This window comes from Nicrophorus vespilloides, unplaced genomic scaffold (assembly GCF_001412225.1).
Source record: "Nicrophorus vespilloides isolate i.1.1-1 unplaced genomic scaffold, Nicve_v1.0, whole genome shotgun sequence".
NCBI lineage: Eukaryota > Metazoa > Arthropoda > Insecta > Coleoptera > Silphidae > Nicrophorus > Nicrophorus vespilloides.
Window position 1 is genome coordinate 40,521 of NW_017096924.1, and position 16,198 is coordinate 56,718.

The 16,198-nt window shown below is 42.1% G+C and overlaps 3 protein-coding genes across 5 annotated transcripts; 2 read left to right on the forward strand and 1 right to left on the reverse strand.

Annotated features, from left to right (window-relative positions):
* The first annotated feature begins 311 nt into the window (after window positions 1–311).
* LOC108558501 (RING finger protein unkempt) lies at window positions 312–6,195 on the forward strand. The gene is made up of 8 exons (XM_017915423.1): window positions 312–1,209; window positions 1,391–1,600; window positions 2,456–2,878; window positions 3,181–3,383; window positions 3,575–3,705; window positions 3,769–3,946; window positions 4,006–4,107; window positions 4,173–6,195. Exons 1-8 carry the CDS (start codon window positions 1,151–1,153, stop codon window positions 5,108–5,110), a joined length of 2,244 nt encoding a protein of 747 aa, XP_017770912.1. The 5' UTR covers window positions 312–1,150; the 3' UTR covers window positions 5,111–6,195.
* Window positions 6,196–7,051: 856 nt separating this feature from the next.
* Window positions 7,052–16,192, reverse strand: LOC108558499 (death-associated protein kinase 1-like). Of its 2 annotated transcripts, none has more exons than XM_017915421.1 (12): window positions 16,060–16,192; window positions 15,860–15,992; window positions 15,632–15,786; window positions 15,274–15,572; window positions 15,073–15,194; window positions 14,792–15,002; window positions 14,469–14,710; window positions 13,894–14,085; window positions 13,638–13,838; window positions 12,970–13,585; window positions 12,680–12,913; window positions 7,052–7,361 (listed from the first exon to the last, which is right to left on the reverse strand). In XM_017915421.1, exons 1-12 carry the CDS (start codon window positions 16,176–16,178, stop codon window positions 7,246–7,248), a joined length of 2,640 nt encoding a protein of 879 aa, XP_017770910.1. In that variant the 5' UTR covers window positions 16,179–16,192; the 3' UTR covers window positions 7,052–7,245. The 2 variants fall into 2 exon arrangements, with proteins under 2 accessions (XP_017770910.1, XP_017770911.1); XM_017915422.1 differs by lacking the exon at window positions 7,052–7,361 and adding an exon at window positions 11,985–12,484.
* On the forward strand, window positions 8,193–10,991 carry LOC108558510 (histone H3.3). Of its 2 annotated transcripts, XM_017915437.1 has the most exons (4): window positions 8,193–8,490; window positions 9,747–9,786; window positions 9,860–10,162; window positions 10,265–10,991. In XM_017915437.1, the coding sequence occupies exons 3-4, from the start codon at window positions 9,881–9,883 to the stop codon at window positions 10,391–10,393; spliced, it is 411 nt and encodes a 136-aa protein (XP_017770926.1). In that variant the 5' UTR covers window positions 8,193–8,490; window positions 9,747–9,786; window positions 9,860–9,880; the 3' UTR covers window positions 10,394–10,991. The 2 variants fall into 2 exon arrangements, with proteins under 2 accessions (XP_017770926.1, XP_017770925.1); XM_017915436.1 differs by lacking the exon at window positions 9,747–9,786 and having other exon boundaries at window positions 8,194–8,490.
* Window positions 16,193–16,198: the final 6 nt, after the last annotated feature.

The window sequence follows — 16,198 nt, forward strand, 5'->3', positions numbered from 1 at the left end:
AGATTTAAATTTAACTTGATTACTTGATAATTGCAAATTTAAAAACAAAAGGAGAAACAAGAGAAGAGTCGTAAACAAATAAATTATATGAGATATATATATATGAGAAATTTAAAACAAAAGAAGAAAAAAAATATATAAAATAAATAAATAAAGATGCATTTAAGACTGAGTGTCTACAAGTTAAACGATTTCGATTTTTAATCTTTCCCCCCTTTAATTCATGTGTTTCACCCTGTATATATATATAAATGTGTTGCGCATCAAATGGAGTGCGCGATCGGTTGGTTGCATATGCGCACCACTTGCATTCTCCGGTCGATAAGTGTCGTGCGGCACGTAATTACACTGTAAAATCAATTGGACGACTTTCTCTGGTTCGTTTTCCAATGGACAATTGTCGAGTGCGAATCGACGTTAATGAGTGTACGTGATTGCGAGTGCTTTGGTTTTTTTTGCGTTTAAGTAATTTAATGTGGGAAATTCCAATAAGATTGTCGATCGATTCGTATTGGAGTCGCGTCCGGTGGGTTGCCTAGACCGTTGCGCCAATCTAGTGTCAGAGTGTGTGTTGTGCGTGTTGTTTTTTTTTTTAATATATATATACATATACAATCGTTCCGTGCATTATTATTATTCACTGCAATTGTGTAATGTTTATGCGTTTCCGCGGAATGCGGGTCCGGTTTCGTTGCTATTTTCGAGTCGATGCAATGTAATTGTCCTCCGAGCTTCAGTGTCTCTGTGCTCGTACATAATTGTACGGTGCATATGTGTTTGTGTGTATATTTGTTCGGCAATGGACGTGTTGACAGCAGCCAACGTAGATCTTGAATCGGTTTTGTTTTGAGCAACAGCATAAATCGTAGTCGGCCATAGACGTCGTTAATCATAGCCACCTTCGCACGTAATCGCATCAATCGTTGCAATTGTTTTTTTTCGTTCTTTTTCTTCATCATCTTTCTTCTCTTTGTTGATTGGTTGTGGGGAGCGCGGGGGGAGACAGCGGGTTTTTTGACCAAAACACAAACGTCCTTGAAAAATCAAAAAGTGCGAAGCGACGGCTGTCACGTGATTCAAAATAGGGCCCGAGGATTGGCCCGGTGTGAGCGTGCCCTGCGTCGGCAGCGTGCGCGCCAGTGATTACAAAATGCCGTCAGAGTCTAAACCTTTGTTGACAGCTCAAACGGAAAAACCGAATCATTACTCGTAAGTGCCGCAGAAATTTGCGAAAATGCATTCATCCGACGACTGCAGATGAGACGCAGCATCGTGTGTCCCATCTGCGATCGATCGATCGCATCATCATCATCTCTGATCTGATCCTTTTATTTATTTTATCTTTTTTTTTCTTGCTGCTGCTGCTGTTGTTCGACTTTCGTCGTCGTAGGTATCTGAAGGAATTCCGCGTCGAACAATGCCCGCTTTTCCTGCAGCACAAATGCACCCAGCATCGACCCTTCACCTGTTTCCACTGGCACTTCATGAACCAGCGTCGGCGAAGACCGGTCCGACGAAGGGACGGCACCTTCAACTACAGCGCCGACAATTATTGCACCAAGTACGATGAGACGACGGGAATCTGCCCCGACGGAGACGAGTAAGTAACATAAACATTCATTAATCATTCCGGAATCGAGTCATCTTCTTCGGCTTCTTTTATTTTATTTTTTTTTTGCCAAGCTGCTCTTGTTTTGTTGTTGCGAACCGCGATTGGCGGTGGGTGGGTGTGACGTTTCTCGTTGTGTGTCACAGCCGCCTCGATTCACCGCGCAGCACACGCAAACAAAAACAATCGCATTGAAACATCATAGCCCTCTCTATCTGTATTTACATGTTGCACTTGTCGCTCTCGTAATTGGAGCCAAAAATATAGTTTTGGGCGCCGTTCCAACGCGTTATGGAATAGGCGCCCACCAACCTACCTTAACCATATGCTGCAATGCGTGTGAGAGAGAGAGAGAGAGAGAGAAAGGAATCATCATAATAATAATAATACGAAAGGCCACTGACATCCAAAGCCAAAGCTTATTAGTAATCCAATTGCACAAATGACAACATGAGAAAACGAAATCTAAATTCGTGCAATTATTATGTCACGCATCGCAGCTTTCCAAATATTTGCGTGTATTCGAATCGCCGTCTCCATTCAGCGCTTGTGCGTTCCGAATTTCGTTTACCGTGATTGCGCGCAATCCGAGCAGGTTGTTGCGTAATGCGCGCATTTCCCTTTTCGATCCAATTCAATTTTGACTTCCGCTCCTGCAACAGACGCGTCTGTCAATTTGACAGGTCTTTGTTGACATGCATTTATTTCCAATATGAAATGTTCCTTTTATACAAGATTTCTTATCAAAATTCGTATTTCAAATCAATGATTGAGTACGAAATGTTAGTTGAAGTAGATGTATCATAATGAAATTTTAATATTACTAAGACTATATTGATTTTGTAGATGTCCGTTTTTGCATCGAACCGCAGGAGACACGGAGCGTAGATATCACCTGAGATACTACAAGACATGCATGTGCGTGCATGACACCGATTCCCGAGGATACTGCGTAAAGAACGGGCTGCATTGCGCGTTTGCTCACGGTAGTCTGGACCATAGGCCGCCAGTGTACGACATCAAGGAAATTCAAGCGCTCGAGGCGTCCGAAGCCGACGGAGGAGGTTCTGCGAACGGTCCGAACGCCCTCGACAAGGAGCGGAATCTGATGAACGAGGATCCCAAATGGCAGGACACCAATTACGTTCTGTCCAATTACAAGACGGAACCCTGCAAGCGTCCGCCGAGACTTTGCAGACAGGGATACGCCTGTCCGCAGTATCACAACAGCAAAGACAAACGGCGAAGTCCTCGGAAATTCAAGTACCGGTGAGCGATTGAATAATTTCCTTCAATTAATCAAGTCATCTGTCTGCATTGTATATCTCTCTATATATATATCATCGGATCTTATTTGTTAGGCTTGTCTGGCGTGTTTGCGTGTCTGCAGATCGTCTTGATGAGCAGAGATTGTTGCGACGGATATGACATGTTATCTCCACCACGATGATGATGATGATGATGTTGGATATACAACTTTGGCTATTTTATGAGATATATGCTCGTCCAGTTTCAAAAATAACGACGCTTATCGTGGCCGTGTGTGCGCGCGTTTGCTTTCGTTTTCGCAGTTCGACGCCGTGTCCGAACGTGAAGCACGGAGAGGAATGGGGTGAGCCGGGCAATTGCGATTCCGGTGATCTCTGCTCGTACTGCCACACCCGCACCGAGCAGCAGTTTCACCCTGAGATCTACAAGAGCACGAAATGCAACGACGTGCAGCAGGCTGGATACTGCCCAAGGGGTGTTTTCTGCGCTTTCGCCCACGTCGAACGTAAGACCAGCAACAATTGCTGTCTCCTCTCTATTTGTATGCCTGTGTATGTGTGTGCTTATGAGTGTGTTTATGTTACCTCCAGTTGCAGTTGAAGAATTTGAAAGAGTAATGAAAAACAAAAACACGTTTGTTGAATGCGCGTGTGCGTGTGTATTTGGGAGTAATGTAAAATGTAGCTTTCATTTTAGAAGAGATGAGCGTCTCCCGAGAGAACGCCGGTCCCCTGGACGGGGGCACCAATTTCGCAGAGTTACTCTCCAACGCTCTGCCGCAGACGCATTCATTGGATAAATGCAAGGAGAAGAGCAGCGAAAGCAGCGTAAGTTTCTGCCTGTAATATATTCGAGAACTACAACTTAATTTTTTCTCTTTTAATTTTTAGAATGGAAGCAGCGAAGTATCAGAGTCTGCTTCTACGTCGTCGTTGGGTTCGAACAGTTCGCACAGCAAGGCACCCGGTTCCCAACTCACACACAAAACCTTGAACTGTCATCGGCCTACGATTGGCACCTTGGAATTGACGAAGCAGCTTCTGGCCATCGACAATGATCCCAACTTAGGTATTATATCATATAATATGTTAAATTAATTTGATCATCATCAACATTATTATTGATAGATGCAATAGAGAGAGAGCAGAAGAAGCAGACGCTCTGTCTGGCGTACAGCGGTATTGGGCCGCCATTCTTCAACACCGGAAACGATTGTATCGTCACTGTCGGTTAGTGGTTCTTCTTGACACATTCCACTCGACACACTTGTTTCAATTGAATTGTTGCTGTTTAGGTAACTTGGAGAAACTTCACATAGACGTGGATCTGTCCGAGCTGGACACGGAACCGCCGTCGGTATCGAATTCGATATCCGTGGGATTGGCATCTGCTGGGATGTTACGCAGCTCCGCCCCCGTCAACATACCGGGGGCGGCGCGTACCGTCTTCAGTCCGAGCAGCAGTCCACTGAATCTGCATTCGTCGTTCCTGGGCGCTTCCAGGTTTTCGCAAGGACAGGATCACATGGATACGTTCCTCAACCATTCGCAGATGCCGCTCAGCAGCAGCGCTTCCAAGATCGCCAACTCGTTCAGCAACTTCTTCGACTATCAGAACATCTCGCCGAGCAACACCCGCAATCACAACAGCTTCAGCATGTCGCCTAGTCTGGGCGGCGGCGGCGGCAGCAGCAGCGGCGTCGGAGGCGGCGCGACCGTCGGTGGAAATGCCACCGGAGGCATAGAGGTCGCACAGCTGCGCGAGGATCTGAGCAACGCGAGACTGCAGCTGGCCAGCTGGAGCGATCGACTGCTGCAGGCGAAGACGGCGTGCGATGCGTGGCAACGCGAAACCGAGGAAGCGAACAGAAAGGTGGCGGTCGCCGAGCAAAAGATCGGCGATCTGGTGTCGCAGTACGGGGCGCTGAAGTTGGACTACGAGCAGGCGCAGGGCGGACCGCATCTGCACAGTATTATGAAGGTGTCCGAGCTGAGTAAGCTGTCGCTGGGCGCCCTCAAAGGTATACAGTCCAAGCTTAAGCAGGACTTGGAGGAGGTGGATAAGGTGCTGTACCGCGAGACCGCCTCCAAGTGCATGGTCTGCGAGGAGAAGAACCGCACGGTCACTCTCAATTGCAATCACTTCGTACTGTGCAGTGCGTGCGCCGCAACGCAGACCGAATGCCCATACTGCCAGACGCCCATCAACTTAGCGAGCAGCGTCGGCATGTGAGGTTAACACACGTAGGCTTGTACGCAATATACCTTTGCAAACAACACACATCCCCTTGAGCTCTACCTTCTTCGATTCCGACGATCGAGAATGCATCATCCTCCCCGTTTTTCATTAAACGCCTTTCATCATATTCCAGAATTTGACAGTGCCAACCAACAAATTGAGAGAGATAGAGAAGAAGTAGATTGTTGATGAAGAGAACATTTCCAGAAATTATTATTTTTCTAAGATTGATGAATGAGATTTGACGATGGAAAGAAAACCAATACATTTCATATTGATTGAGCGTTATAAGAAAGGGGGAGTGAAAGGACAAAGCAAGAAGTAAATGATTTACTTGAGAGTAGAAAGGAGAGAGATGAGATGGGAGATGAAAGTTTTGATATTGCACAGGTACATTGCGTACATTTAACAAATTGATGTAATTTTTAATTATTATTAATTAAGGATAAAGAAGATGAAAAAGAAATTGGTGTATATTCGTACATATGCACACAAGATATATTATATATACATACATACATATATGTAAGTAGGGTTTATCTATTTTTCAATTTTACATACTAGAATCAAACAAAGAAAACGTGGAACAAACAAAATCAAATTCCAAATTTTTCAACGGCTTGTGGAAATTCACGAGAGAGGAAAAATACAAATTAATTAATGATTTGCATGATCGCGTCTCCTTTTCGCTCGACGTTCAAAATATAATAAATTCATTTAACAAGTCAATTTTCGAGTCGGATTCGAGCGCGTTCACTTTACTTATTTTACATCATCTGTATTAATTGTTTATTATCAAGAAGCTTTAAGCACTTTTACTAACTTTATTATATTTTACAACACAACTAATTTTAAGCTAACAAAAACAAAAAAAACAATTATTCCATTAAATCTTAGACATCTTAAAAAGAAGACAAAACACTGATTCTATACTCTTTTGTTTTTTTTTTGTTTTATATTTGAATTTGTTTATCTTCTCTCGCGAATTTCCGAAACGCGTTTCTCGATTCGATTCCATTATTTTACTCTTTTGTTTTTTGTAATTATTATTATCATCATCATCATCGACACACGTTGTTCCTCCTTTTCGTTTTTTTTTTATATTGTATCATCGTTTAATTTAATTTCGTTTTTAATTAGTCGTAAGTAGGATTTAAAACAAATTTTTCTAATTATTTTTTTTTTTGTTAATTTCAAAAACAATTCGATCTTCAAATTTTCGCCGCTAACACACACAAATGTAACAATCCAATAATTTGATATGTTTTGTTTTGTTTTTTTGACGATGAAACAACAAGCTTTCAGGGCTCACTCCGACCCTGCACTTTCGTTGTGTTGCCAAGCGCATTATTATTATTATTATTTCTCTTCTTTTGTTTACATGCGATTTATTTGATTGTTCGGAGCGTTCTGCGAGTCATTTATTTTATTATTATTATTATTTATTGTATTGGAATTTATCATTACTTTTATTTTTATTACTTTACATTTATTATTTTTGACTTATATGCATACTTATATATATTTTTTCTAAAAAAAAAAAAGAAACTATTTCTTACACCACGTTTTTTTTTCTTTTGTTCGTTCGAAACGCGCGCTTTTGTGATCTTTCAATTGGAAACATTCGAAGAACAAGCTTATTATGCCTTGGTTACGACACGATCGCCATGGTTACGATCGTTGTTATTTTACATTTCTGTTGTTAATTGCGGTGATGCAGTGAATATTATCGATTCACCCTTTCGACTGATATCTTATTTATTAATATTAACAATTTACTGAGTTCGATTTCGTTTCTCTTTGTTTTCTTATGCAACACAAGAAGAAGAAAACATCAAAAAATATATGTTCATTTTTTTTTTATTTTAATTATGTATATGTACACTACTCTAAAAGTAATATATGTTAGGTAGGTAGTTATTGAAATAATTGTTGTTTTTTTTTTTAATTTCTTTCGTTGTTGCTGTTGTGATCGGATGGAGAAGTAAGAGAAGAAATAGTTGTAAATTTAGGACGGAATTATGATTGGTCGTTGTTCCCGAAGAAGGAGAAGAGAAAATTTTGGATGGAAAAGAAAAAAAATCTAGTTGGCCTATTGTAACGATGACGATGATAACAATAGCGTTTAGTTACGAGCAAACAACAAAGGACCTCTTCCCGTTCCCATGGTAACCGTTGCTGGAGGTAATGCAACAAGAGAGAGAAAAAAAGAAGGGCGCGCGAAAAGGTTCGTTTCCTCGTTGATCTGTGTGAAGAGAGAAAAAAAAATCAAGATATATATATATATGTGTATATTTAAATGTATGAAGTAATTCGTCTGATGTGCATGTTTATATGATGAGGATATAAATATTTTTGGAGAGTGATTTTCCGTTTTATTCTGTTCTCTTTACAAATTTACTTAGTTTGCCCGTCCTTCCTCGATTTCTTATTTTTCCTTCATGTAGAGAAAACAAAGAAAATCTGTGAATGTCCGTTGTTTTTTATTATTAATTTTTTTTTTTCGAGGAAGGCGGTGCAAATTGTTCTCTCGTCTCTTGGTATTAAAAATATGTGTAATAAATGTGAAACCCCTTTTTTTTGGGAAGTTTAGATTTTCAAATTAAAAATATGGATTTAAGACTTTAACTCGCTTTACTTTTCCTAAATAAACAAACAACAAAAACAAAACATCATTGGTGAATGATGACAACACTTTCTTTACATCTTTATTATTTTTTTTGTTTTGTCTTTCTTAGAATTTGCAATTAGTAATTTTCTCGCTGCGCGTTGGTGGGGGGAAATCCGCGATTTTCCGGGAGCGCCACCTGGTGGCGGTCATGTGCGACACGCGGTCTTTCGGAAAATTCCCTTTATTTTTCGATATATTTCGATCTGGTCGAGTTTCCGCACATTTTCCGCGAGTTTTCCACGTATTTAAGGACGTGTGGTTCGCTCGAGAAGTGTTCGACGTTCGTTGAACGCGAAAAACGTTAATTTTCCGCGGATTTTCGTGCGGGTGACCTCCGTCGTGACGCTGTAAATCTATTTTTAGAACGCGAGTTTTCCGATTTTCGCACAAGTCAGAGTGCGTGCGATTGCGATCCCTCTGTGGCTTTCCGTTGGTAACGGGTTTTCCGGTGTGGCGTTTCCGGAAAATCCGGGAAATTCGTTTGTTCGCGTTGACGGACGCACAGATTTTTGAATTTCGAGGGTCCGCGGACGCGAGCGACAGCGTCGACCAATCGCGTCGCTCGTTATTTTGGCCAATAGGTGGCCACCGTTGCACCCCCCGTGCCGGTGGATGTTTGTATTGCGCAGCTTCAGTTGAACATTAGCGGTCGTCGTGAGAGCACGTCAAGTCGCAAGCAGCTAAAGGCAAAGGACAAATAATTGTAAGTACCACAACCCTAGAAACCCTTGAATTCGTTGTTCGCGTTCGGTGTTAACGTTTTGCGTCATCTCGTGAAGGCGAAAAACGTTCTTTGTTCGCCGGGGAAGCGTCGTTTTCGCGGCGTACGCTCGTGCCAAGGGAACAACTATTTGCGTGCTCTCGGCCGCCATTACGTGTTTATTTTGTTTTTCCTCGCTCTCTCGCCTGCTTTTCTCTCGAACAACGCACCGCTTCCCCGACCTCCTCGACCCCCCTTAGTCTCTCCCGCGCGGTCCCCGTTCGAACGAATCGATATTGTTTTGTGCATCGCGGCATCAGCTTTTCGGCGCCAAAATTATACATATCTCTCGTATCCTCCTCTGTAGCTACAGAAGACGTCGACCGCCGTTTGCTCCCAATTAAACTTAACGCGATTTTTCTAGGTTAGTAGAAAAATCGTTATTTTATCAATTGTGTTGATTGCATACTGTCAATGGCGGGAAAATTGAATTGTTTATTTGTGACCTATGGTCAACATACAACTACAGTTACATCACGTGAACAATTCTAATATTAATTTATAGTAATACAGTCCACTTTTTTTTTACTTTCTAAATTAATATTTGCTTTAAATTATATGCAATTTAACCTCTCATAGAACGATAAACAATTTCATCCAATCCATTTACAATTTTTTTTGACTAGTTGAAAATAATTCTCACAAAATATAAATTAGGGGGATTATTGTACTTATTATAAAGGTATTTTCTTGGTCATTCATCTTCCCATTTTTATACCTGATTTCTAGTTATTTGGGGTTGTTGCATCTGCTTCATTTCATAGGGGTTCAGAGGGACCTTTGTAACCCACACGAACATAGTTTTAAATGGGGGAATGCATTTTTTTTTAATATTGATAGATTCACTTCCTGTTTATAAACATTTGCAATTGCTGTTAAAATTATATTTTCAGAAAAAACAACAAATTGTTTGGTTTGCATCTTTTGTTCAAATCAATATTTTATATTGCTGCGTCAACTTTTTAGTTTATCATTCTTATCTATGAATCAATACAATTTCTAAATTATCTTTTCTGTTTAGATTTTTTGTTTTGTTTGTTATTGCAAATAATTTACTCGTGTTTATTGTAAAATGAATCAAGTTTATCTTTGTTTTAAAAGTGATCGGTTTGCTTTCGAAGGCTTTATGTTGTTGTGTTTATTGTCATATGGTGACTGATGAAGAAACGATTGATTAATGTAATCGTTTCATTTTGCAGTGACGTGTTGCTCACGAAGAATTTGAATAGGACGACGAATGTACGTTGTTTACGAACTGCTGCAGTTGTTGATAATGTAGGAGTAATATTGTGTTTTGTTTTTTTTTCCGCAGTGAACGAAGTAGTAAGCAAAGATGGCTCGTACCAAGCAGACAGCCCGTAAATCGACGGGAGGAAAAGCCCCTCGTAAACAGTTGGCAACAAAAGCCGCGAGGAAGTCGGCGCCGTCCACCGGAGGAGTCAAGAAGCCGCACAGGTACCGTCCCGGTACTGTCGCCCTTCGTGAGATCAGGAGGTACCAAAAGTCCACCGAATTGCTCATCCGCAAACTGCCCTTCCAACGTTTGGTGAGAGAAATCGCGCAGGATTTCAAGACGGATCTGCGTTTCCAGTCTGCCGCCATCGGTGCCCTCCAGGTAAGTCGTCAAAAAAAAAAAAAACCTCTCCCGCCTCTCTTTTCTTTCTTATTCGGTTACGCAGTTTGCTCATGTTGTGTTCTGTTGTTTCGTGCGTTTTAGGAAGCCAGCGAAGCCTATTTGGTGGGTCTCTTCGAAGACACCAATCTGTGCGCCATCCACGCCAAGAGAGTAACCATCATGCCCAAAGACATCCAATTGGCGCGCCGAATCCGTGGCGAGAGAGCCTAAGCATTGCGCTCTCCATGCACCCCACGCACACGCGGAGAAGAAACAACCGAACCACATCCATCAATCATAAACAATTTCTTTATATATTTCTTTTATTATGTAACTGTTTGTCAGACACATTATTATTTTTTTCTTTGTTTTTTTTTTGTTTATATGTCGATCTCTCCTCTGTGTACACGTTGTATAAAAAGGGCTCCTCTTCCTGTTGACTGGTGCGCTTGCACTTTTTCGACGATGCAGCAGCAGCAGCACTTGCACGCAATTACGCGTAGTTCTAGAGAACGGTTTATCTTATACATACATACATATATATAATTACCCAATCTTTTTCTCATCGTAGTCGTTTCTACATAGTGTTTTTTTTTCCGTTCGTTGAAATCCTTTGTTTCTTTTATTTCATATAACTATACTTTTGTTTCCTTATACTAATTATTATTTTTTTTTCTCTTCTTTTGCAAAGTCTTAGTGTTAATTTTCGCCGCATTTTTGTTTTTTGTTCTAATTATAATATAGTAATACATACATAATACAATATATGGTGTACGTACCGAGATTTTTACGTGTTAGGAATTTACGATTATAATTTATTTAGTTCTCTCTTCTTTAGTGTTTTCTTTTTTTTATTATTATTATTACAACGAGTCGTTGACTGTTTGTCTTTTTCATTTGTTTCTTTCGTTGCTAGGCTTAGGGGGGGATAAAAAAAAACAAAATTAGACATTGAAGATCACATTTCACCCCCCACTCCCACTATACACTAAAGAAACAAACGAACGCAACTCTTAACATTAAAACATATTTTTTTGGTAAAGAAAGATCGTCATAATACTTGCAACAAATACAAAAGGAACAACAACAAACAAACAAACGAAAAAAAAAATATTCATATTCTTCATATGTACGGTTTAGATTTAATTTTTATTATAATATATATTATTAAAATGTATTATTTCGAATAAAATTTAGATTAGATTCGGACAGTTTTCACTCTGTTAATATTCGTGAAAAATCGAATTCCCGATCCCAATAAGTTTCGCTTCCTGAAATTCCAATGATCACAAATAATGTACGCAACATTTCCACCCATTTATATATATATTTTTTATTTCGAGAAAAATATAAATGCATCATCTAGACGACACATGACCACTATTCCTCTCTTCAGATACATCAATACACCACAGAGTTAACAACAACAATAGCTATCTTAGAAAAACAAAAGATTAACGAAAAACATATATATATATAAAGAAAATACGACTAGTCTGTAATAATAATTGTAATCTATCTCTACTATTTTCTTGTACTAAAAAAATAATTATCTGAGTGGGCTTGGGACAGTGGGAGAAATACAGTAAACAATAATAATAATAGTAGTAGAGTAACACGACATCTAGTAACGCTAATACACAATAATGATAATTAATAGACTCTAATTAATATTAGTATAATAATAATATATTCTTTTCTATAGTTAATAAATAAAATACATCTTCTAATATGTACTAGGGTGGAGGAAATGAAGCCGAGATGGTGAATCTCGGCTTTATACCTCCCTCTAAATATAATATATACTCTCTCTCTATCTTTTGTTTTAATCTGTATCACATGTTCTTTTGTTTTTAATACTGAGTGTGTGCCGTGTGTGAGTAATGAGTTTTATTTATTTTCCCTGTAGACTTTCTGTTTTCTTCCCTCTTTTTTTTTTCGTTCTAATCCAATCAAATTGTACAGATTGTTAGTAAACTAAAACCCGTTCGTTGTTTGTGTCTGATCAGAAACTCGCACTCTTCATCCTTGTTGTTTGTCAAATGCATTTGGCAATCCGCGAACGTTTCCGGAATGTGAACTGTTTCTTGTCTTGTTTATGTTATCGCATTTACACATATAACAACATACGCGCATGTATGTGAGTGTGTGTTTAATTTGTATGTATGTACAATTAATTGATGCTCGTGTATGTGTGTGTGTGTGTTTTGTGTGTTGCCTAAGAATCGACATGCTCTACGACCTTCAGCAATGGGGCCGAACGCAACACGACGTCGGCCGCGTCCCCTCGATCTAAATCATGCAAACTGGCTACTAGAGCTCCTATAAAAATGGAAACAACAAAGAAGAAAAGAGATAGAGCAAAATGATAAAGGGAAAGAAGGATGGAAATTGATGGTTGTTTGTACTTGTACTGCTGCAGCAATTCTATTTCAATTGTAATGTTTATAGACGATGGAGAACGACGACGATGATGGTGATGATGAGGAACAGGAGATGGTTGTGATGATTGCTTACCGATGGAGCAGTCGGCGATGGAGAGAAGACGCATGGTGCAGCTGGAATGCTGCGAATCCAGAGCGGCGATCCTCTCCTGGCTGAGTCCTAGGCGAAGAGCCAGGACGCACCAATCTCTTCCGTGCGGCTCCGGAGGATCCAGCAGTCCGCACAGTTTGAGCTTCGCCGGCGTCGGTACGTCCCTCACCTTCAGAGCGCATCCCCATTGAATGTTGTGCGCGATTGCCTGATCATCTAAAACGCTCATTGTTCATGGTTATTAGATATTATCAATTGAATTGCAGACTCACCGAATAGGACCAATTGGATTATGCTCTCCTGCTTGTCGGTGTAGGCGTTGTGGATCGTCACGTCGAGCGTGGATTCCGCTTCGAGCATCGCCGCTGCCAGCACCTGCGGTTCGTACGCGTAAGTCTCGGGGTCGTGTATCCTCAGCTGCTGCGGACTGAGCACGTGCCGTTCCACCAGAAGCCCCGGGCACACCCTCTTCAACGCCTGTCCCACCGTCTCGAGCACCTGCTCGAAGAGGTGGAAGCAGTACTGGGAGCTCTCCCGTGGCCCGCGTATCTTCACCTCGATGAACTCGTCTCCGGTGGAGGCGTCCTCGTGCAACGTGATCAACGTCTCCAGCACGGAGGTGCACAGTTTCGAACCTCTGTACCATTGATAGAGATCGGTCTCGTTGGCCGCGCCGCTCTCCAGCGTGGCCTTCCTCAAATCCACCTGGACGTGGGTGAATATCGACGAGAAGAGATGGCACGTGTCGGGTGGAGTCTGCAGTCTGGCCCCTCCGTAGCACGCGCCTGTCGTCCTGTATCTGGGATCGCCAGAATCCCACAAACCGGACAGCGTCTCCGTCTGATTGTAAATGGGAAACTCGTACTCGACGTCTCCTTCAAACTCGCACTAAAACATATCATTAATATCATAAATATTTTGCAGATTCTAAAAGCACTACCCGAACGCATAGATCCATCGAGCGCAGCAGATCGAGCACGCCGAGCGCGTCGCACTGATTGTATCCCGCCTGGAAATCCTCCGAAGTGTAGACGCCGGTGACGCGTGATTGATTCTGGAATTGCATGCTAAACAACTCCCCGATCAGTTGCGTCCCCAGCCACGGCACCGATATCACAACCAGTTGTTGCACGCAAAATACCTACAACAACAAAATATTTTACTATATACACGTATTCTGTAAATAAGGAACAAACCTCTCCCATCAAGTGGAGCTGCTGCAGAAGCTCGCAGATATGACAATCGGAAGCCAGCAGATTGACCTGTGCACGCAGCAACTCCGAGAAGACTTCCCTCGTGAGCACAGGGAATTGCTCGTACTGCTTTTGCAGTCCTGCGAGCCACAGCAGAGACGCCTCCAGCAATCCGGTCCACGTCCCAACAGATTGCTTTACACACAGAGAAGACGACAATAACGTAAGTAAATTAAACAAATAAAAACAGAAATAGAGGTTTTTGTCCGCGACGATTTGTCCTGCAAGTATATACAAGCGCAAGAGAAATAATAAAAAGTAAAAAAAAAACAGACAAACAGGACGGAACATGGTGCGTCTCTTCTCCGATCGGTGGATTGTTTCTCAAAGCACACTTAATTCAAACCTTCGATTGTGCGGGGCCGGCGAGCAGGTTGTAACCGCCGCGATTTAATGTACCGCGCAAATTCCCCCCCTGGAAAATAAATCAAATAGACAAGGAAAGAAAGAAAATAGAAACAAGGAGAAGGTACTGGTCTGAAAAATAAAATTTGGTTGTATATAACGAACATTATTACCTGAAGGCAATTCTGTTTCAGTGCTGAGAGCATTCCCTTGAGTTGTTTGAATGCGTACGAGGCGGGAACGTTGCAGTCGGCGATCAGGTAACTCTTGGATAAGTTGAAAGCGTGCGGCGTCGCCTTGATGACGGCGTCCACCGTCTTCTGGGCATCGGGGCAGATCCATTCGCCCTGCTGATTCTTGACGGCGCGAGTCGTGTCCACGTGCGTCGCGACGAGCACAATCTTACCGTACTCATCTGCAACGAAATAATGAGTACATCGAGTAAGTACAAACAAGTCAAAAAAGTATATAAGAGTATCGAAATCAGAATGCGCACAGGACGGTAAATCGGAGTGTTGCCTTGCCATCAGGAAGTTCAGCCAGAATAAGACCTGCTGTATCTGCACGTTGACGGTGTCCTCCAAGTTGAAGAGGATGGCGGTGATGGCGTGCGGATTCGGGTACAGGAAATGATGATAGACGGGGAAGAAGTTTTCCTGCCCGGAGAATTCCCAAACGGTGACTTCTCCCACGTTCGATATGTCCACCTGTACGTACACAATGGACGGACGCAAACAGTTAGAGAATAATTGTGTGGGGTGAGTTTTCGTTAATTACATTTTGCACGTGAATGCCGTTGGTCGAATTGTAATTGGCCGTAGACTCGAAGTTCAGCGAATTCTGACGCGACGTCACGTCCATCTCGATCTGTGTGTTGTTAATCGGTGAAGAAGGTCTTGCTGTTAATAATAATTAATATCAAATTATTCAATCGAAGCGAATCGAGAAAGTCCTGTAAAGGTTTTTTTTTATTATTACATTTGTTGCTTTGCAGCGAGCTGGAACGTCTGAACAAAGAGCTGAAGAGTCCAGCATTGAGAGACTTGACCATCGAGGTTTTCCCTACGCCGCAATTGCCGAGGACTCGAAGGGAGAGCTTCAGGGCCGGCTTAGAGGTGGGAACCAGCTGGCGCGCGAACTGATCCCGGTTCCCAGTTGCACGCAACTTATCTAAAAGCTCGCAGATGTCGTTGTATCCGTACTTGATGGCTGTTACATCCGCCCTGACGTTGTCCGAGTACTTTACGTCGATATTGCAGCCGGCCGTGCACAAACACCTGTAATATGCATATCGATTTATCACCATCGTCACATCAACATCATCGATGCTCATCACCTTATTATATTGATGTGCCCGTTCTTTGCAGCCAGATGCAGAGGGTATAGACCTTTGGTGGTGGGCACTTCGACGTTGCAGCCGAGCGCACACAGAGTGTGCACCACGTCCAGAAGACCAACGGTGCAGGCGATATGAATCGGATAATCTCCGTGCTGAAATGCAAGAAGCAAATCCTCCGCAATTGTATCATTATACATTTATACTAATTTATCCGTTCGCACTTACGGAATCTCGCATCTCGTATTCAGCTCCGCTCTGCAGCAGCATCAGGGCGATAGGAGTGTGCCTCCTGCGGATTGCCAGATGCAGGGCCGGATCCGGCCCAGAGTCCAAATCCGCTCCACTATCGATCAGGTACCTGGATTCATATTCATATTTATTAACAAATACTAACTAAATATATGCTATTAGGTCATATATCGTACCTGACCTCGTCCAGCGAGCCCTTCCTGCTCGCGTACTGCAGGGCCGTGTATTCGAGCGAATGCGACGGGCTGTACGAGCAGCCCCTGCTCAGGCATTCGGATGTTGTATGGTGGGACATCGCAGCATCGTCTGACTCTC